Source organism: Suricata suricatta, chromosome 14, assembly GCF_006229205.1.
Source record: "Suricata suricatta isolate VVHF042 chromosome 14, meerkat_22Aug2017_6uvM2_HiC, whole genome shotgun sequence".
Classification (NCBI taxonomy): Eukaryota; Metazoa; Chordata; class Mammalia; order Carnivora; family Herpestidae; genus Suricata; species Suricata suricatta.
This window is the reverse complement of record NC_043713.1, coordinates 80,473,219-80,496,691: the sequence shown is the minus strand read 5'-3', so window position 1 is coordinate 80,496,691 and position 23,473 is coordinate 80,473,219. Positions and strand designations below refer to the sequence as shown.

The following is a 23,473-nucleotide window of genomic DNA, read 5'->3' as shown; positions in this document are numbered from 1 at the left end:
GCCCCAGCTATGCTTAACCAGCCCTATCCTTCTCAGGCTCTGAGTCCCTAAGCACTGAACAGGTGGCTCCACCCCTAGCCCAGCTGGGCTCCTTTCTACCCAATCCGGCCCTGTATCTTGAGGACAAGGAGAAGGTGGAGACAAGTGGAGGAGAAAGCCAAGTGGAGGAGAAAGCCAAGCAGAAAGAACAAAAATAGAAAGGGCAGGTGACAAGGAAACAAAGTTCTAAAAAGCATTAGCAATTGTAAAAAGGGGCAAGAGGCAAGAATGATGAAAAATAGAATGAGTCACAATGAAAAGACAAATAGAGTTGCAAGAGAGAAATGGAACAGAACAAAGGGACAGAAAAATAAGAAGGGAGATCTGCTTAAAACTTGCCATGTTTAGGGACAAAAGCCTGTGGTAGAAAAGCAAGATTGTATATTGAAGCAACCAATAAATTGTTAGTAATACCAAGAAAAGCTGTGAAGAGAAGGAGTTGTTAACATCTCATAGTTAATAGTAACATCTTAAATATTCTATACCAAAAATTCCCACCAAAAATACATGAAATTACAAGATTCATTTAATATACTTATATTTACATTCCAACTCTGTGTAAAGCGTTATGCTACAGAACATATAAAAACAAGAGACAGACCAAGACTTCCAGGAGTTTGTAACATAGTAGGAAAAATGGCCTTTATACCAAAAACTCAAATTATCTGCATAAAAAAATACACTAATTGTCATTTGAACCAATTTAGAAGAATTTGATGAAATTCGGACAAAGACTAGTGTAAGGAGAAAGTAGAAGGAAGACCATTTCATTTATGCAACCATTTATGTTTCATCTAACCATCCTTTCATACATTCTACAAATATTTACTGATAACAAATTGGATCAGTGCAGGGGTTCAATAATTTAAATATGTGATTCATTTATTCAAATGAGGTTAAGAACATCGTGGCTCAGTTGGTTAAGTGGCTGACTTTGGCTCAGGTCATGATCTCGCAGTTCGTGGGTTCGAGCCCCATGTTGGGCTCTGTGCTGACAGCTCAGAGCCTGGAGCCTGCTTCAGAGTCTGTATCTCCTTTTCTCTCTGCCCCTCTCATGCTCACGCTCTGTCTCTCTGTCTCTCAAAAATAAATAAACATTAATATATATATGGGACATATTAAATAGAGGTGGGTTCTGATGGGAAACTGTTAAGTGGAGGTATGCTCTAACCTCTTTGCTTAAATTATCAGATAAATAAAAATACAAGTAAATTTCTGGATCAAAAATCCCTACCATAAGGTCTCAGGGAGTGTTCTGAGGACTCTAATCATACATCTATCTAATAAGGGTGAGGGGACTAATGACAGTCTAACCAAATGATAAGAGAATGCTTTTAGACAAAGGACTCTTGTCTCAATCAAGAACAAATCTCAAATTGTTCAGGAAACAGCCACGCCAAATCAGTCTGCTGCTCTTGACATAAGAATTTTTCTCTTTTAGCATTCCTTCGAAACTGTCTTATGCCACTGACCAAATTCCCACTTAGGGATTTACTATTCCATTTTTCTCTCTAAATTAGTCCCCTGCTTATATATTAAGCACTGTTCCCCCTTGAAATGTCTTTGCAAATATAAACTTCCTATCTTTCTTTTCTGCAAGGGCTAACCCAAGCCCCAGTGAAGTGGGTGATACTTATTTTTAGTTTCCTCTTTTTACTTAGTTTCTTAGTAAGTTCAAATATATCACAGCTCAGAGAGCCTGGGTGGCTCAGTCAGTTAAGCTTCCAACTTATGATTTCAACTTAGGTCATGATCTCACAGTTCATGGGACTAAGCCCAGCATCAGAGCCTGCTTCAGATTCTCTATCCCTCCTGATTGCACATGCACTCTCTCAAAATAAATAAACATTAAAAAAAAAAACATCACAAAAATACATCTACCATCTACTACTGTGGATACAAACTCAAGAAAGACACAAGTAAAATATTTTTCTTTAAGCGAAAACTATACTTAAAGAAGATTTCTAGTATTAATCGCTACCAATTATCAATTGGTTTCTATGTATAAGGCTCTACGCTAAGCATTTAATTTTTTTATTTTTTTCAAATGTTTGTTTATTTTTGTGTGAGAGAGAGAGAGAAGGAGAGAGAGAGAGAGAGAGAGAGAGAGAGAGAGAAAGAGGGGGAGGATCTGAAATGGGCTTTGCACTGAGAGCAGAGAGCCTGATGCAGGGCTTGAACCCACAAACCGTGAGATCATTCATTACTTGAGCCAAAACTGAACATCCGACCAACTGAGCCATCCAGGCACCCCTCTATGCTAAGCATTTTAATCCTCAACACAACCTTTGAGGTAAGTAATAGTCGCATTAAAAAAAAGTTTTTAGTAGGCTCTATACTCAACATGGGGCTTTAATTTATAAGATCAAGAGTCACAAGCTCTACCAACTGAGCTAGCCAGGCACCTGAGTAATATTCCCATATAAAAAATGTTTTTTAATGTCTATTTATTTCTGAGACAGAGTGCAAGCAGGGGAGGGGCAGAAAGAGAGAGATACAGAATCTGAAACAGGCTCCAGGCTCTGAGCTGTCAACACAGATGCAACGCTCGAACCCATAATCTGCGAGATCATGACCTGAGCTGAAGTCAGATGCTAAACTGACTGAGCCACCCACGTGCCCCATACTCCCATTTTTCAGATGAAGAAACTGAGGCTTAAAGAAGTCATTTAAGAAGAAGAAGGCACCTTTACGGGTGCCTGGGTGGCTCAGTCAGTTAAGTGTCTGACTTCTGATTTTGGGTCAGGTCATCATCTCACATTTTGTGAGCTCAGGCCTCGCACTGGGCTCTGCCCTGATAGTGCAGAGCCTGCCTGCGATTCGGTCTCTCTTTTTTTCTCTACCCCTCCCCCCACAAAATAAATAAACTTAAAAAAAAAAAAAGGTTGACGACAGTCTCTGTTTTGCTCTCTTGCCTGCTGCTTCCTTGCAGTGTATTCAATAAACTTTTATCTCCTAAAAAAAAGTCACTTTCAATGGTTACAAAGTTATCATGTGCTAATACGAATATTCAAATTCAGTTATTCTGACTTCATAGTTCTCATATAACCCATACAACATCCGAATGGGGAGACCTGGTTAATAGAAAGGGAAATATAATTTTAAAAAATTATTGTGATATCAAGGGAGCTCTTTTATTAGGCAATTGCTTCTTAGATATGACTACAAATTATTAAGCAACAAAAGAATAAATTGGTCTTCTTCAAAATTAAAAATGTTTGTGCTTCAAAGGATATCATTAAGGAAGTGAAAAGACAATCCACAGGAGAAAAATACTTATAAACATATATCTGATAAGGGACTTACATAGAGAATACAACAAACAACTACAATTCAATAATAAAAATTTTAAAAAAGGCAAAGATTTTAAATAGAAACTTCTCCCCCCAAATAAACAAATGACTAATAATCACATGAAAGGATGATTAATATCATAAACCATTAAGGAAATACAAATTAAGAGGCACCTGAGTGGCTCAGTCAGTTAAGCATCTGACTTCAGCTCAGGTCATTATCTCAGAGTTTGTGGGTTTGTTTGAGCCCCACGTCAGGCTTGTGCTGACATCTCAGAGCCTGGAGCCTGCTTCAGATTCTGTCTCTGCACCTCCTCTCTGCCCCTCTCTCTCAAAAATAAACATAAAAAAAAAACTTAAAAAAAAAAGAAATACAAATTAAAATCATAATGAGATGCTGGGGTGCCTGGGTGACTCCGTTGGTTAAATGTCCAACTCCTGATTTCAGTTCAGGTCTTCATCTCAAGGTCATGAGTTCAAGTCTCAGTTGGGCTCCATGCAGGGCATGAAGACTACTTAAAAAAAATCACAATGAGCTGCCATTTCACACCTACTAGGATAGCTATAATCAAAAAGACAAAGAGCGGCACCTGGGTGGCTCACCGGTTAAGTGTCTGACTTCGGCTCAGGTCATGATCTTGTGGTTGATGGGTTCAAGCCCCACATTGGGTCCCGTGCTGACCACTCAAAGCCTGGAGCCTGTTTCGGATTCTGTGTCTCCCTCTCTCTCTCTGCTCCTTCCTTGTTCGCACTCTGTCTCTGTCTCAAAAATAAATAAACATTAAAACAATTAAAAATAAAAAGACAAAGAATAGCAAATGTTGATGAAAATGTGGAGGAAGAGAAACCCTTATACACTGCTGGTGAGAATGTAAAACACTGGAGCCGCTTTGGCTGTTCCTCAGAAGGCTAAACATGCACTGTATCACTCAGCTCCTAGGTATAACCTTAGTTCTACCTCTAGGCATTTACCCAAGAGAAATGACACATATGTCCACACAAACCTTAACACAAATATTCATAACTGTTATTCATAAAAGACAAAAGGTAGAAACAACACAAATACCTCAGTGACTGGTAAATGGATAAAATGTAGTATATCCACATAATGAAATGTTAGCAATTAAAAGAAGTTTAAAAGAAGTACTGATGCATTCTACAACATGATGAATCTTGAAAACATTATGCTTAACGAAACAAGTCAATCACAAAAGACCACAAATTGTATGACTGCATTCATGATATGTCCAAAATAAGCAAACTTTAGACACACAAAGTATATTAGTAGTTACCTAGGGCTAAGAAGACAATTTGGGAGAAAATGGGGAGTGACTGCTTACAGGCACAAGATTTATTTTTAGGGTGACAAAAATATTCTAAAATTAAGATAGTGGTGATGGTTGCACACTTTATGAATATACTAAAACCCACTGACCTGTACACTCTAAAGTTTATTTTTTTATTTTGAGAGGGAGAGAGACAGAGAGAGAGAGCACGAGTGCATAGGCAGGGGTGGCGCAGAGAAAGAGAGCGAGAGAAAGAGAATCCCAAGCAGGCTCTGTGCTGTCGGTGCAGAACCTGACATGGAGTTCAAACCCACGAACTGTGAGACCAAGACCTGAGCCAAAATCAAGAGTTGGACACTCAACTGACGGAGCCACCCAGGCACTCCTGAAATGTATACTTTAAAAGGATGAATTGTAAATAGGCATATTTTATAGGGACACAGTAACTATCCCATTGCTGAAATTCATTGTGTAATGATTAATGGATAACACATTTCTATCTTTTCTACTGAAAAGAATAATATTTAGAATAAAAAGTGTAAAACAAACATTGTAAGAGGGAAGTGAAGATAAAGATTGTAAGAGAGCACCTGACTGCTCCAAATGAATCCATGACTCCTGGTCTGAACAAATTATACTCCTGAACTTTGATAAAGCTTGCCGGTTAAATGAAAATAAGACAGTCTCTTCAGCAAATGGTGCTTGGAAAACTGGCCAGTGACATGCAAAAGAATGGAACTGGACCACTTTCCTACACTATACACAAAAATAAATTCAAAATGGATGAAAGACCTAAATGTAAGACAGGAAACCATCAAAATCCTAGAGGAGAAAACAGGCAGCAACCTCTTTGACCTGGCCACAGCAACTTCTTACTACACGTGTCTCTGGAGACCAGGGAAACAAAAACAAAAATAAACTATTGGTACTTCATCCAGATAAAAAGCTCCTGCACAACAAAGTAAACAGTCAACAAAATTAAAAGGCAACCAATGGTATGAAAGAAAATATTTGCAAATAACATATTGGCTAATGTGTTAGCATCCAAAATCTATAAAAAATCTGTCAAACTCAACACCCAAAAAACAAACAATTCTGTAAAGAAATGGGTAGAAGACATGAATAGACATTTTTCCAAAGAAGACATCCAGATGGCTAACACACATATGGAAAGATGTTCAACATCAGTCTTTATCAAGGAAATACAAATCAAAACCACAATGAGATACCACCTTACGCTTGTCAGAATAGCTAAAATTTACAACTCATGCAACAATAGATGCTGGTGAGGATGTGGAGAAAGGGAAGCCCTTTTGCACACTGGTGGGAATGCAATCTGGTGCAGCCACTCTGGAAAACAGTAAGAGGTTCCTCAAAAAAATTAATAAATAAAAAGAGAACTACCCTACAATCCAGCAATTGCAGTACTAAGTATTTATCATAAGGATACAAAAATGCTGATTTACACGCACCCTAATATTTATAGCAGCACTATTAACAATAGCCAAATTATTGAAAGAGCCCAAACATCCACTGACTGATCAGTGGAAGATGTGGTGTATAAACACAATGGAATATTACTCAACAATCAAAAAGAATGAAATCTTGCTATTTGCAACAACATGGATGGGAAGTAGAGTGTATTATGCTAAGCAAGATAAGTCAGTCAGAGAAACAGAAGCATCATATGATTTCACTCATAAGAAACAAAACAGATGCACATACAGAAAGGGATGGAAAAATGAAGTAAGATAAAAAAAAACAGAGATGGAGGCGAACCATAAGAGACTCTTAAATACAGAGAACAAACAGCGTTGCTGGAGATAAGGTGAGGGAGGAATGGGCTAATGGCTTGGCATTAAGGAGGGCACTTATTGGGATGAGCACTGGGTGTTATATGTAAAAGATGAATCACTAAATTCTACTCTTGAAACCAATACTACAGTATATGTTAACTAACTTGAATTTAAATTATCAACAACAATAAAAATCCTGGAGTGCCTGGGTGGCTCGGCCAGTTGAGCATCCAATTTCGGCTCAGGCCACAATCGTTCAGTCTGTGAGTTCTAGCCCCACATTAGGCTTGCTGCTGTCAGTGCAGAACCTGTTTGGATCCTCTGTCCCCCCCCCCACTTTTGCCCCTCCCCCATTTGTGCTCCCTTGCTCTCAAAAATAAATAAAACTTGAAAAAAGAAACTTGCAGTTTAACCCAATAAACCTTCAACTGAATAAAATTTGAGATTGTGTAAAAATGGGGAAATTGCAAGAAATTGTATTAAACTGGTGATAACTATATTTTTACTTTTTACAAGAAGAAAGTATGGTGAAATCTGCAAACTATAAATCAAAAATCTCAGCACTGGGGTACCTGGGTAATTCAGTTACTTAAGCATCTGACTCTTGGTTTCAGCTCAGGTCATGATCTCACAGTTCATGAGCTTGAGCCCTGCATTAGGCTCTAAAAGCACAGAGCCTGTTTGGGATTCTCTCTCTCACTCTCTCTCTCTCTCAAAACAAATAAATAAACTTAAAAAAATTTTTTTATATCTCAGCACTGAACCAAAATCAGATTCTAGAAAGAACTATTCAAAAAGTTTGCTTTTTAAACAATTTTTTAAAAAGTAACCACCAAGTCAGAATGAATTTATAAAAAAATCACGGGGCACCTGGGTGGGTCAGTCGGTTGAGCGTCTGGCTTTGGCTCAGGTCATGATCTCACAGTTCATGGGTTCGAGCTCGGCATTGGGCTCTGTGCTGACAGCTGGCTCAGAGCCTAAAGCCTGCTTCAGATTCTGTGTTTCCCTCTCTCTCTGATCCTCCCCTGCTATGATGTCTCTCTCTCTCTTAAAAATAAATGAAACATTTTTTTAAAAATGAAAAAAAATGAATGTCTAAAAAACATCATGCCAGACTAACCCCATCCCCTTTGGACAGAATTACCATAGTATATATGGGATTTTGACAAAGCTTTTGGTGAAAAATTTCATGATATAAAAATAAGAGAATACAGACAAAATGGAAGCACAATTAATGGCATTTGTTGCACAAATAAGCCTAAGAGAGAGAGTTAATTAATTGATCAGTATCAACTTAGAAATGACTTCTGGTGCTCCTGGGTGGTCGGTTGGGCACTTGTCCAACTCTTGATTTTGGTTCATGTTCCTGAGATTGAGCCCCATATCAGGCTGTGTGTTGACAGCTTAGCGTCTGCTTGGGATTCTCTCTCCCCCTCTCTCTCTGTTCCTTCCCCACTCATGCTTGCACTCTCTCTCTCGCTCTCTCACTCGCCCTCAAAAAAAAAAAAAAAAGACTTCTAGTGGAGTGAGCATTCTGATTTGGCACAGTTCTATGAAACACCTTCATCAATAACTTCAAAGAAAATACAGTGGGCATATTTATCAAATTGTGTGTGCGTTATTTACTGTTACACAACAAATTTCCACAAATTTAGTGGCTTAAAACACACATTATCTAATAGCTTCTGTGGATCAGGAGTCCAGGAATAGCTTAGTTGGGTCCTGTGTTTCAGTATCTGTTACACGGGGGCAATCAAGATATCAACCAGGGCTGGATGTCTCCTGAAAGCTCAAATGGGGAAGGATCTGCTTTCAAATTTACAATGTTGGTCTAATTCAGTTTCCTGAGGATTGTTGGCCTAAGTTCCAAACTAATTGTTGGCTAAATGCTTCACTCAGTTCTTTGCCATGTGGATTTCTGCACGATGTCCTCCCAGCAAGATGGAAATCAGAACTTTCCATAAAAAGTCACTGAAGTGACATCCCATCACCTTTGTTGTAGTCTACTGAGCAGAGGTCTTGCAAGAGCCAAGGAGAAAGGATTACACAAGAGTATGAATATCAAAAGGCAGGAACTATTGGAGACTATCTTAGGGTTTGCCACTGTGTATCCATCCTATATGTCTAGTGCTTTCCCAATTCAGATGATTTGCAATAGCTATTCCTTCTCTTTGAAATGTTCTTCCCCCAGATAATCACATGACTGGCTCCTTCTTATCCTTCATGTATCAGCTTATATGTCATTACCTGAGAGATTGTAATATTTATCAAATTCCAAAATATCTTGTTTCTTTATGCTGTCTGTTTCCCCCTAGTAGACTGTAATGTTTTGGGGCACAGGCAATTTACGTTGTCTCATTCACCCCAAGATCTCAAATACCTAAAAGAGTGCTTACAACATGCATTCAATGTTTACTGAATAAATGTACTCAAGTTGTGAGAGATAGATGACAGATTTAAGATCAAATATGATCTAAAGACTTTAAAATAATGTGTTTTATTTAATAAAAGTTAATAGAGATAAACTTAAGTATACTGTCCTTGCATCTAAAACACCAACTGGACAAAGATTAGGATGAAAAGGTGGCAAAGTAAAGCATTTACTTTAAATATTTTTTTGAAAAAATTTTAATGGTTTTTATTTACTTTTTCTTTGAGAGACAGAGACAGTGTGAGCAGGGGAGGGTCAGAGAAAGGGAGATAAGGAATCTGAAGCAGGCTCCAGGCTCCGAGCTAGCTGTCAGCACAGAGCCAGACGCAGGGCTCAAACCCACGAACCACGAGATCATGACCTGAGCCAAAGCCAGATGCCTAACGGACTGACCCACCCAGGGGCCCCAAGCATTTACTTTAAAAATCTAGAGTGGTGCTATCTAGTAAAAATATAAGTCATATATGTGACTTAAAAGTTTTTAGAGACCACATTAGAAAAGCAAAAGGAGATGAAATTAATTTTAATAATAAATTTTACTTAACCTAAATATCCAAATTTCATCATTTCAACATGCAATCAATATAAAATATCATTGAGATAGTTTACATGCGTAACTTTGTACTTTGAAATTCAGTGTATATTTTACTCTTAAAACAACATCTCAATTCAGAGTAGCCACATTTTAAGAGCTACATGTGACATTATAAATGGCATTTTTATTTAGACTCTTTGATTTAGAACTGGATTTTGGAGGGTCTTGCATTTAGATTTTATCCTACAGAAATGTCACTATAAATTTCTATGATCAAGCAAATTTACAAGAAAAAAAATGACATAATACTTATCAATAGCTACTCTTTAAGTAAATATATACCAGATAGCAGGTACTGTTGTAAATGCTTTATATGCATTAAGTAATTTTATAAACTCACAATCCTATGAAGTATTATTATTATCATCCCTATTTTATATGCTAATATTGTTAAGTAGTAATAGTGCGCCAAAAAGATTAAAAAGGAGAAGAGACTGGCAAGAGTTAGGTTACTTTTATTTACTTATTAATATCCCACTTTGACACAGAGAACATTTCAGGTGGCTTACAAGATACATAAAATATCATTTAAAAACAGTATTAAAATAACAGGAATCCAAAATAAAGTTTCCTACAATCTCATCTAGTCAGAACAATATTTTATTTATTGATGTCACTTTAAGTCCTTGTCCCTCTATTCAATTTCTACATATTTGTAGTAATTCTATGGCTAGTATTTTATATTCTACGTATTTTCTGAATATTATTCCATAATAATTTTTTTCCTTTTGTCTTATTTTCTCTCCATTCCATTGGACTATAACAAATGTTAAAAGCCTAATCTATTTCTCCATATTTTTCTGTATAGTCATTAAAATATACCCAAATAGGGACAAGGGAGGCAGTAGCTCTCTGGGTTACTGGAAGCAGGCACCAAGGAAAGGCAAATGAAATCTAAAACCACCCCTCAGGCGACAGCAATTGCCCTGATAAGACCTCTCACCAGTCCAGAAAACCCACATCATTTGAGCTCAACCCCTGATGGACCTTGGAGTGACCCCTGGAATGACCCGCAATTACCTTTACCTCATTATAATACTAAAATCTCTGCCCAAAGAGGTGCCTCAGCCTTATTTACATAACATACAATATATGTAAAGGCATGTCTCATTACGGTGCATGTACCCTTTTATGACCATCTATCTAGTCATCCTGGGGTGCCTGCCAGCCTCAGTTGAAAGAATATGTGACTCTTGATCTTGGGCTCATGAGTTCAAGCCTCATGTTGGGTGTACAGATTACTAAAAGCAAAATAAATAAACCCAAATAAATAAACAAACAAAATATACATATATACCAGCTAACCCTAAAACAAAAGGTACCCATTTACCATTTGGAAGAGTCACAGCTTTGAAAGCTATTTTCCGTAATTTACTTATTTTACAATATAAGATTACTTTGTGCAAAAACAAAACAAGACCATACCCAAATACATACATTATATGCAGAGATTGTTGTTACGGTTGTAGGATTTTAAAAATGGGATGATATAGTTCTGTATACATTTCTTTTTTCATTTAGTATTTCATAGAAATAGCTGTAACTCATTCTGAGAGTTGTGTAATATTCTACCAAAGATCATTTATCCAGGGGTACCTGGCTGTCTCAGTCAGTAGAGTCTGCATGCAACTCTGGATCTTGGGGTCTTGGGTTCAGGCCCCACACTGGGTGGAGAGCCTACTTAAAAATGATTATTTATCTACCACTTCCTCTTATAGACATGTGAGTTGTTTTCAGGGGTTTTTTTTCCTTGTTTTTTGTTTGTTTGTTTGTTTTTTGGCTTCTGCAAAGAATGCTGCAATAAACATTCCTAACCACTGTACTTATGACCTCCTTCTGTGCTGCCTTTGTTACTAAGGGATAGATTCCAGAGTGGAATTCTTTTAGTTCTCAAATATTTTAAGTTCTTTCTCACCTTGAACCTTTGCACATGCTATTTTCTTTTCCTAAAATGTTTCCTAACACACAATCTGCAATTTCATATTTATTTATAATTAAGGTCCTTCTTATCACACAAAATTCTTGACAGCTGAATCCTATCCATACTTTAGGTTTTTTCCCCACACACTTTAGGTCATATCTCAGCTTACATGTATTTGATTGTAGAGGTTTTCCATGAACTCTAATCCCAGTTGAGCCCCCATCATATTTTCTCACAGGCCCTCAACTTTTCTTTCAAGAGTTATCACAATTTGTAGTTATGTATTTATTAGTGTGATTTATGTTGGTCTCCACAACTAGGTCTGCAGGGAATACACGTATTTTGTTCACCAGAGTGTACCCCTCACTCTCAAAAGAGTGTATGGCACATGAAAGATGTAAACAGTTGTTTAATACTGAAAGGATTATTTTCTTTAAATATTGAAATAATTCTTTTTAAAATATTTTATATATATATATGTATATATATTTAATCTACTACTTATTTTGAGAGAGACAGCACAAATAGAGGGAAGGAAAGAGAGAGAGCGAAGGCGAGAATCCCAAGGAGGCTCCAAGTGCCAGCGCAGAGCCCAATGTGGGGCTCAAACTCACGAACTGCAAGATCGTGACCTGAGCCAAAGTTGGACACACCTAAATATTGAAAGAATTCTTAAAGGAGGAAAGGGCTTGAAGACAATCATTCCTTCAACAACAATTTTTGACAGATGAAATCTGCTTTGTGTTCATAAGACAATTTTAGTGGTCATCTATGTCAAAAGAACTAGTGTTAACACCAACATAATTTCACAAAGGCAGAATAATTAGCTCTAAGAACAGTATGAAGTCTAAGGAAGAAATGTAGAAAAGGCCTATGGAATTTTTAGAAAGATAACCATGGAATAGTTTCTCTCTCATTGATTTATTCACTTAAAAGTATTTACTGAGCGAGCACCCACCTGTGCCAGACAGGGGGCTATAGTAGCTAACCCAGACAAAAACACAAAGACAAATCCAGCACTCATGGGAAACAGATAATAAGAAAAATAAGCAAGTTATATTGTATGTTAGCAAGCTGTAAAGTGCTATGGAGAAAAAAGACAGAGGGGAGATAGAAAGCAAGGAGTTATCAGGCAGGAGCAATTTTTTAAAGGATGGTCAAGATAGATCTTAGGAAGTTTGAGCCAGGACTTAGGGAAGTGAAGGATTCAGCCATATGAATATCTTAAAGAAAAGTGTTTTAGAGGGAGAAAGCCAGTACAAAGGCCCTGAGGCAGGAACATGCCTTGTGTACATAAGGAATAGCAAAGAAATCAATGAGACTAGGGACTCACCGGCTTGATGTAGAAAAAAAGATTGAAAATTTATTAGTTGCCTTAACAGACCATACCATTTTTTCCTCCTTACTCCAGGTGCTACACTGAGTCATGTGCACACTCATTTAACATGACTTGCCTCTTCCTCCCTACCTCTCTCTATACGATACCCAGGGTGAGCCCCTTGACTTTCCATATCAGTTTCAATTGTGGGATTTTATAACTTCCTAAATACGGAGAATTATACCTAGCTTATTTGTATAGTTTGTTGTCAGCGTGCTGAAGCTAAGAACCTAATCATATTTTAAGATAATTGACTGGGACCAGGGTACTACTAAAAGGAAGCGTTAAGACAATTATTATACTGTACTGAATTATTACAATTCATAGCAAAGGATCAATATTTCCCTTCCCACGCCAACCAATCCTCTTCCTTCACTTTTCCCAAAACCTACTTCAAAACTACAACTAGAAACTCATTCCTGATTAATCATACCAACTAGGTGTACCCAAATCATTTACTTATTCAGAAGTGACTAATGTAAAAAGTCTAAATGTCTTATAAAGGTCTCTTTAAAAAACTCTTAATAGCTCCTTATTGAGTACAGGGCAAAACAGCAAATTCCTTATTTGATTTTCAATACTCTCCCCTACCTGGGCTTAAAACTGTCTTACTAACTAGTGTTTTGAGAACTCCCTCCAACCAAAATGGTTTTCGGTCTTCTCAAACCATTAGGCTTATTCTCACTTCTGTTCTCATTTGTTCTCCACCTAAAACGTTCTTTCTTCCAGGGCGTCTGGGTGGTTCAGTCAGTTAAGCGTCTTACCCTGGATTTCAGCTCTGGTCATGATCTCACAGTTGTAAAGATTGAGCCCTGAGGGGCGCCTGGGTGACTCAGTCAGTTACGTGTCAGGCTTTGGCTCAGCTCATGATCTCACAGTTCGTGGGTTCGAGCCCTGCAACAGGCTCTGTCCTGACAGCTCAGAGCCTGGAGCCTGCTTCGGATTCTGTGGCTCCCTCTCTCTCTGAACCTCCCCTGCTCATGCTCGCTCTCTCTCTCTCTCTCTCTCTCTCAAAAATAAATAAAACATTTAAAAAATTAAAAAAAAAAAAGATTGAGCCCCGAGTCAAGTTTCATGCTGAGCATGGAACCTGCTTGGGATTCTCTCTCCCTCTCTTGGCCCCTCCCCTGCTTGCTCCTTCTCTCTCTCAAAATAAATAATCTCTTAAAAAAATAGTTCTTTCTTCTGAGGCTTAACTGTTTCCACTTCCTACACGAAGTCTTCTTTAACCAGCTCATAATCTTCCCCTCCTCTTCAATCATTTGTCTATGTAGCTCTTTTTGAAAGCACACGTGTGCTGTGCAAGTGGGGTGGGGGGGGGGGAGAGAGAAGGCGAAAATCTTAAGCAGGTTCCATGGGGCTGGATTTCACCATCGTAAGATCATGACCTGAGGCAAAATCAAGAACCAAATACTTGGGGTGTCTGGGTGGCTCAGTTAGTTGAGCATGGGACTCTCGATTTATGCTTAGGTCTTGATCTCATGGTTCCTGAGTTCCAGCCCCACACTGGGCTCTGTCCTGACAGCTTGGAGCCTGTGAGGGATTTTCTCTGTCCCTCCCCCACTTGCACTCTTTCCTTCTCTCAAAATAAACTTAAAAAAAGAGAGAGAGAGAGAGGCTTAACCAACTGAGACACCCAGTGTCTCATTTTAACTTACTAGGGCAAATTCAAAATAAATTTTTCCAAACCTTCCTCAAACACCCCGCCCCCCCACACACACTCAACTCTTTGTTTCAAAACTTCTATACAAACTCTTTGCCCATGATTGGATCCTATGATTTTTTATAACTATTCTGTACACATATATTTATTGAACATCTACAATGGTTAATATGATGCTAAGCCCCGCATAATACATTCTGTAATTTATTTTCTTACTTCAAGTCTTCTGAATTCCAACTTTTCTTCTAATTTTGCAACGCTGGCCAGTTTTTTACAGATGCATCATGTTTTTCCCCCTTTCTAGAAGTATCCTTTGGTGTTTGCCTTGGAAGTGCATACTCTTCTTTCACGATCCATCATTCCCCGTCTATAACTGTCCCTGACCCTCCTGAGCAGGACTAACTGAACAAGGTAACGGTTCTATTACTATTGCTGTCCCCTCCTCCCCGACACTGAATTCCTTCAGTCCAGGGCTGTCTCGTTCATCTCTATTTTGTATTCTCACAGCCAACACCAGAGTCTGGCGTAAACCATGCCCTCAACAAGTGTCTACTGAATAGAATTATTAGGACTTGTTTTCGTTTGTTTTTAATTCTCAGGAGCCTGGGATATACAGAGCTGGGCAGGGACTCAGCTTTCAGTAAAGCCTATTTTTATAGGAGCCTGGGCCTTGCCGCTGAGGCTCTCACCACCGAGTAGGCACTGGCCAGGGCTCCGGAGTGGCCCCGACTGCCATCCTGACAAACCGCCACGTCTGCTTGGCCTCCTCAGGTCCTGGCTGTGGGAGGTGACGGGACATGACCAACCGCCAAGAGGGTGGTAGCACGAACTGACATACCAACCTCAAGTGGTGGCGGGTCCCAATTGACTGCCGGACGCGCCGAAAGCAGTGACAAACGACGGCCGGCCTCGTCACCTTCGAGGAGGAATAAAAGCGTACAGAAGCTGCAACACGCCAAGCACGCGCTTCACGCCACTCCTCACGCAGAGGACGACGGGAAAAGGGCAGACGGCTGCGAGCCTCGCTGAGTGCGCGTGCGCGGCAGCCCCTTTTCCACCCATCTCCGCTCTTCAAGTCTCTCTCTCTCTCTCCCCTTCACACGCGCGGCCCCGCCCCCTCGCCCTAGGCCTGCGCGAGCTTCGCCGAGTGCGCGCGCGCGCGCGGCAGCCCCATTTCCCCGCCCTTGACGTGGCCCCTCCCTCTCACCCTAGGCTGGCTGGAGCCTCTCGGGCTGTACACGTGCGCGCTTGCTAGCCGGCCTCGCTAGTCACGTGACGCACGGCTCCGCGTTTTCTCCACTACAGCTTTCCCAGCTCCTACTGCCAGAATTCAGCGTTATGGCTGCAGGACTACGCCGCGCCGCTGCTCTCCCCCCACTGTTTCCTCTTCTCCTGTTCCTCCTGCTTCTCTCCGCTCCGCATGGCGGTAGCGGCCTGCACACCAAGGGCGCCCTTCCCCTGGATACAGTCACTTTCTACAAGGTAACGGAGGCGGGGGGAATCGCGCGCAGGTGCAGCCTCAGCTAGTAGGGGAGAGCACATCCGTGGGGAAGGAGAACCGGGCTGGCACAAGGTGGTCTGTAGCGACGATTCACCATCGTAAAGGGCTGGTCGACTCTGGGCCGGAGCCGCTTCACGACCATGGGGCCCAGGGTCTCCGCACACCCTTGCCTTTGCAGTATTTGTACTTCCTCTTTTGCAAAAGAGCTACGGAGGTGCAGTCACTGGAACGAGCTGCCCCTCCTCTCACCTAGGGGGAGAGGGCGGTACCGGACGAGATCCAATCCTCGAGTCCCAAGTGGGAGGCCGGGAGGGCGGTGCAAGGCGGACGCCACCGGGCTCTGGGCTGTCGGGGGGGCGGGGGATATGGGGGAAGTGGTGGAAAACCCGGCGTGTTAGCTGGCATTTCTGTGCCCCTCCTCTCTTAGTGTGGCGTGCAGCCTGCTTTGCAATATGCAAACAGTATCCAGATGTCCTGTGTCTTGAAGAGCGCAAGCGTTAATAATAAGGGAACTCTGGGGGCGCCTGGGTGGCTAAGTCACTTAAGCTCAGGTCAAGATCTCGTGGTTCACCAGTTACAGCCCCAGTTGTCCGGCTCTGTGCTCACAGCTCGGAGTCTGGAGCCTGCCTCTGGTTTTGTGTCTCCCTCCCCCATGCGTTCTCTCTCTCTCTCTCTCTCTCTCTCTCTCTCTCTCTCTCTCTCTCTAAGATAAAACATTGTTTAAAAATTAAAAAAAAAAAAAAAGAGAATAAGGGAACTCTGTACGGAATATCTTGGGCCTGGGGACAAAGTGAGTAAAATAGGGTCAAGATGTGGAAGGATTGGCCTGTAAATGGGTGTTGAAAATACTGAAAGCTGAATATATTCCCAACTGTCTCCTCTTGCACCCATCTTCACCCACTGCAGCTTTCAACTTTGCCTATGCGACGGGCAAACTAAGCATTGAGAGAGAAGCCATTTGTTTTATTTTCTTAGTTTGTACCTTTTGCTGGGAAGGAAACCAAAAAGGAGTTCTAAATCTGTCTCAAGTGGTTGAACTTTCTATTCTCAAAAGGGTTCCTTGTCCTGGGTTTGGCACCTGTGGCTCACTCAAAAACTTAAAAGTGTAGATATGGCTGGTTGATTGTCAGACACACCCCACAGCACCCTATGCTTTTGGGGGTCTTTGTTGGCAGAGTTATACCCCATTCCCCAAATGTGGGAATGGGATAACATCACAGACCAAGCGTGATTCAGAAGGAAATTTTGCACGATGAAGTTAACAACATTTCCTAATCAGTCGGTGCTTCTGTGTCTTTATTGCTACCCTCCTGGTTTTTGCTGTCATTACAGAGGTCTTCTGGCTGGTCTCCCTCTTTAGCCTCTACTCTCATCTCCTAACCATTCTCCATTTTGTCCTCTGCTCTAGACATACATGCCTTCTGTCCTTTGAATATTCCTACCCCATTACTGATGTAGGCCCTTTGCACTGGCAGTACCTTCTGACTAGAACATTCTTTGCCCAATCTTTGAAAGGCTGCTTCTCATTATTCAGGCTTAGGTTAAATATTATCTTCTCAGAGTCCTTCCATGACTTCCCCCTACCCCCATCCAAAGTGCCAGTCATGTTTGATTTCTCTGTAGAGCTCTCATCACTGATTCCCCCCTTGGCTATTTTGTCATCTCCTGTACTAGAATATTGTATGTTGATGAAGAATTACTTTGTTTTGTTCACTGATCATCTGCACAACCTAGCAGATGGTTACCTGTCACGTGGAAGATAGTAATTTGTTGAATGAATGAACAAATGTGTTCTCCAGTCCCTTTCTAGGTCTCTCTTCCATCACCACTGAACAGAAGAGGAGCTTCCTGGTAATACATCCAAGGGCCTTGTTCTGTGCTTTGTCTTTCATCAATTTCCAGTGTCATTATTTGCTTTTTGCCCTTCACCATCACTAGAAATAAGAGATCCTGCCTGCTTTTTTTTTTTTTTTTTTTTTTTACTGCTGTGTTCACTTAGATATGACATGATAGGCCCTTGGTACCTTTTTATTTAATGAATGAATGAATAATGAAATTCATCTGTACCTTGAAGAAGCAAGTTGCCTAAATACAGGGTATGGTAGAGTCAATTCCTCAAGGATGAAGAAAGAATAGAGATTTCTAAAGCAATTAAGAGTTACAGAGTAAAGAAAAAAAAAAATACAGTGTCCTAATATATGCCATTCAAAACCATTGTGCTGATGGCTAAAAATCCTAAAAGATGGAGACCTTTCACTTATGTTTCGGTGTTAGGCCAGTGTACAATTATTAATATTATTCCATAATACAAATGTAGACCGCTTAAAGGTAGGGATCCTGTGCTGTGCTTTTGAAATATTTTCCCCCCAGACATATGTAGCATCTGCCACCATGACCTGCCCTAGTTGTGTTCATTTATCAGATATTTTCAGAGTATCTGCCACATTCCAGGTGCTCTTGGGCACTAGGGATATAACAGAGAACAAGTCAGACAAGGTCCTTATTCTCCTAAATGTACGTTCTAGTGGAGAGAACAGACAACATGCGGGTAAGAATTTTAGAAGGTGATTAATGCAGTGAAGAAAGAGCAGGGTAACATGACAGAATGTAGGGAAAATGAAGCAGTGCTAGATGGTATGAGTGGAGGAGGCCTCTTCGTTAGGGGGAGACGTGTGAACTGAGCTTTGAATGATAGACAGGCTGGAAGGAATTGGGGAAAGGGTATTCCAGCCAGCAGAGACAGCACCTAAAAAGGCCCTAAGTGGGAATTAGTTTGTTGTGTTGAACTGAAATAAGGTCATTTGGGCCAGAGGGATGCGATCTGATTTATATTTTAAGGCTTCCCTGCTTAATTTAGGCCCTCAGAGCTCAGATTTTGGGCGTCAGTGACCACTTAAAAATGTAACTGTTTTAATAGCTTCTCCCTCTTTCCTTGGGTCCCTAGGCAGTGTTAAATATTTTTAAAAGCTAAAACCAAATGGATATCAACAAACAATGAGGAACACGGACTAACAAAAATTGGAATGATGTCTGCTTGACTTAATTATAATAGCAGTAGCCTGTGATGAAAAATTGACCTGAAGTGATCACTCTGATTAGAAAAAAAGTTGTAGGAGAAGGCAGTTTGTTAGATAAAATCTGTGCATTGGGAGAAACCTTCAAAAGAAAGATCTTGACTCCTCTAAAACTTAAACATAGAATTACTGTATAGGACCAACATTTCCACTCCTAGGTATATACCCAAAGGGAATGAAAACAGGCATTCAATAAACATTTGTACATGAATGTTTATAACAGCACTATTCACAAATAGCCAAAAGGTAGAAACAACCCAAATGTCCATCATCTGATGAGTAAATAAAATGAGGCACATCCATACAATGGAATATTATTTGCCCACAAAAAGGAATGAAATACCGATCCATGCTACAACATGGATACACCTGGAAAACATTATGCTAAGTGAAAGAAGGCTACATGTATGATTCCATCAGAGTAGACATAGAGGAAAAAAGTAAATAAGTGGTTGTTCGTGTCTTAGAAGGAGGGATGGAAAGTGACTGCTTCAAATGCATGTGGGTGTGTGATTCTATTCCAGTGATGAAAATGTTCTGGAATAGGTATTAACGATGGTTGCACACAATTGTTGGTGGGCTAAATCCCACTAAATTGTACACTTGAAAATGATGAATTTTGTATGGTGGGAATTTTACTGCAATTAAAATTAAGATCTAGATCCTGACAGTTTAGCACCGGGAGATCTAGCTAACGGGAGCTGTGGTCTAGGGAGGGGACATGTCCTATGCCTGGTCTCTCATCAACTTCCTGTGAGCCCTGACGTTGCAGAGTTCAGATTCTGCGCTCCCTAGCTGAAGCACCTCCATGGTGCCAAGCTCTTTATAGATGGTTGTTGATTTTTGTCAGATGTCTGGTTCACTGTTTACTGAGAAAGGCTGTCTGGGATGACGGGAATGACGGGCCCATGTAGTGTTTTCTTTTTTTTTTTTTTTTTAATTTTTATTTATGTAGTGTTTTCTTACCAAAAAGGCCACTGGAAGAGAAGGCCATAATACATCTACAGCTTTGTTTAGTTTTTTTTTTTCTTTAATGTTTGTTTATTTTGAGGAGGGAGAGGGGCAAAGAGAGTAGGAGAAGAGAATCCCACAGTGCCGAGTCTGACATGGGCCTCAGTCTCACAGACTGTGGGATCATGACCTGGACCGAAATCAAGATTGGACACTTAACTGGCTGAGCCATCCAGGGCGCCTGTACAGCTTTGTTTGTTCTAAGCTGGGTTGTCTTTGTCTGTGATTCCTGTGAACCAGCACCTAGTGGGGTACCCAGCACCAATAAATTGTTAAACAATCAATGGGTGGGGAAAGAATGAATGAATATCAGTGTGTGAATGCTGGTCTCCCTTGGAGGCTTGGTTTCCACTTTGTTTCTTAAACAGGGATCCCTTGAAAAAGGGTATCGCCTTAAAGGTCCCTGGAATCCCAGACTTGCTCAGCTCTCTGTGCCTTCAGGTCATTCCCAAAAGCAAGTTCGTCTTGGTGAAGTTCGACACCCAGTACCCCTATGGTGAGAAGCAGGATGAGTTCAAGCGTCTGGCTGAAAACTCGGCTTCCAGCGATGATCTCTTGGTGGCAGAAGTGGGAATCTCAGGTATGGACAAGTTCAGCATGACAGCGGAGGGCAGAAGGGAGGAAGCTGGGAATTATTTCCCTCCATGTAGGTGGAATACCTAACACTTTTCTGAGGGGCACCTGGGTGGCTCAGTCAGTTAACACTTTTCTGTCTGAACCACACATGAGTGTAAGCAGGGTCCTGACCCTCAAGAATCTGGTACCCATGGCAGACTTAGCTTAAACAGATTCTGATACCACAGAACCTCAGATCATCCTTGCCGGTGCCCAAGGTTAGAGAGTCCCTCATCTTTTACTCTCCACCCCACAATGACATTACACTTCCTCTGAGAACTTGGAGTTCTCCTTGCAGGGGACTGTGGTCAGGAGACCATGCTTCCTAGGTCTCCGTAGTCACTTCTTCCAACTTCTTTTCAGTTCTTTTTTTTACCAGAACTATTGGGGTTTTGCCTTAGCTGAAATCTGTCAGAGCTACCACTGAATCAAGGACAGCTCCCAACCACAGTGTCTACTCTCATAGTTGCCAATGTGTAGTGGTTTACAGTCTGTAAAGGTGTGAACAGGCAATGCATTAAAAATTTTTTTTAATGTTTATTTTTGAGAGAGAGAGAGACAGAGCACAAGTGGGGTCGGGGCAGAGAGAAAGAGATACAGAGAATCTGAAGCAGGCTCCAGCTCTGAGCTGTCAACACAGCACCCACATGGGGCTCGAACCCACAATCCGTGAGACTGTGACCTGAGCCAAAGTCAGATGCTTAACTGCCTAAGCCACCCAGGTGCCCCCAGACAGTGCATTTTTAATCTTCACTTGAGCCTCGTCTAAAAAATGAGACACATTTCCTCAGTATTTATACTTGAGGAAAACTGAAGCTGAAGGAATCAATTGACTTGGTGGAGTAGGACGTGGCTCATCGAGAACTCCACCCAAGTATTATTCCCAAGTGCGATGGGTTCCTCCCTCTTTCCACTTCCTTCCAGGTGGAATGCCTCAGTTCCCTAGTAAGCTTGAGATTGTTAGCACACTTTTCCAGGGCAGTCAGTCAGTTCTGACTCAGCTGCAATTCCGCTCCTTTGGAGTTTTTAGAAAAAGAATAGCCGCTGACATTTATCAAACATTTACTATGTGCCAGACCACTGAGCTAAGTGTTCTGTGTGTATCTTATCCTTGTGACAACTCTATGACAAAAGTACCATGACTCCTATTCTTCATGCTTTGAGTACCTTGCTCAAGGTTGTAGAGTTTGGAGTGACAGAATAAGGACTGAAACCTTGTCCTTCCTATACTACTGCCCAGGAATAGGTGGCCTTGACCATATCTTTTTGGCAAAAAATAAGAAACCAGTTGTCACAGCGTCAGCCCTTGGCGCTGCCACCGCCTGTTGGGAAGGACATAGCAAATACTAACAGCTACCACGTATTGCACATTCTGTCAGGTGAAGTGCACATTTCCCTTCCCCGGGTCCTCCCAGCAGCTCTCATGTGGTAGGGACTCTGTTACCTACCACACATTCCTCTTTCTGACTAAGCTCCAGCCAGAGTGGCTTTTGCAATCCTCCGGTACACCCAGCTCATTCCTGCCTCAGAGCTTTGGCACCTGCAGTACTTCCTACCTGAGACATTCTTGCTGGATCATCACACATCTGCCTCCTTAAAACTCTGGTCCTTCGGCTCATATCATCTCCGCAGAAAGGCCTTCCATGACCACCTGAAGTAGGCCTTCTTACCTACTTTCACATCATCCCATTTTATTTTTATCATGGCCCTGATCACGTGTTTATCATCTCTCTTCTCACTTTTAAGAGAACGTATGCTCTTTGGTCACAGAGCTTGTTACTCTTAGCCACAACTAGATCTGTGGCACTTAGAACAGGACATGGCACATAGTGGGCATAGAATAAATACTCAGAAGGACTCTCACATTTCAGATGAGAAAAGTGAAGTTCAGACAGGTTAAATGACTTGACTAATGCCGTATGGCTAGGAAGGAGCCATGGAGGAGGAACTTCTATACAACCAGGATCCTTCTTGCTGTCAGCTCAGACGGGCCTCATAGCAGTCTCCTGCCCTGCATTCCTCCTGGTCTTTCTCCTCATACCTGGTTTCTGTTCACAGATTATGGTGATAAGCTGAATATGGAGCTGAGTGAGAAATACAAGCTGGACAAAGAGAACTACCCAGTCTTCTACCTCTTCCGGGATGGGGACTTTGAGAACCCAGTCCTGTATAGTGGGGCAGTTAAGGTTGGCGCCATCCAGCGCTGGCTAAAGGGGCAAGGCGTCTACCTAGGTATGCCTGGCTGCCTGCCTGCATACGATGCGCTTGCCGGGGAGTTCATCAGGGCCTCAGGTGTGGAGGCCCGCCAGGCCCTCTTGAAGCAGGGGCAGGACAACCTCGCAAAAGTGAAGGAGACTGAGAAGAAGTGGGCTGAGCAGTACCTGAAGATCATGGGGAAGGTCTTAGACCAAGGTGAGGACTTTCCAGTATCAGAAATGAACCGGATCACCAAGCTGATTGAGAAGAACAAGATGAGTGATGGGAAGAAGGAAGAGCTCCAGAAGAGCCTAAACATCTTGACTGCTTTCCAGAAGAAGGGGGCTGAAAAGGAGGAGCTGTAAAAAGGCACTTTAGGTTTTCCAGGGTTTGGTGGGGGTGGGGAGGGGAGAGTTACTTGCTGGCCATGAGACTGTCCTTAGTGAGGATAGGGCACTAAGCCAGAAATCTGAGCATACCCGGACATTGATGCTGACGTGCCCATGCGTGGGATATCACTGTAGCTAGTCTGTGTACACCCAGAACACTTACCAGATAGGCTTGTGAAATCCCCCCTCAGAAGGAATCGGTGCTATAAAGAAGAGTGGACTGCCCAGGTCCTTGACAGGTGTAATTCTGACCCAATTAAAGTTTCTGTGTTTTGGTTAAGAGGA

At 41.4% G+C, this 23,473-nt stretch overlaps 1 protein-coding gene across 1 annotated transcript; it reads left to right on the top strand.

Moving 5' to 3' along the window:
* Window positions 1-15,591: 15,591 nt before the first annotated feature.
* Window positions 15,592-23,473, top strand: ERP29 (endoplasmic reticulum protein 29). Its single transcript, XM_029922689.1, has 3 exons — window positions 15,592-15,884; window positions 20,430-20,568; window positions 22,662-23,473. The coding sequence occupies exons 1-3, from the start codon at window positions 15,741-15,743 to the stop codon at window positions 23,162-23,164; spliced, it is 786 nt and encodes a 261-aa protein (XP_029778549.1). The 5' UTR covers window positions 15,592-15,740; the 3' UTR covers window positions 23,165-23,473.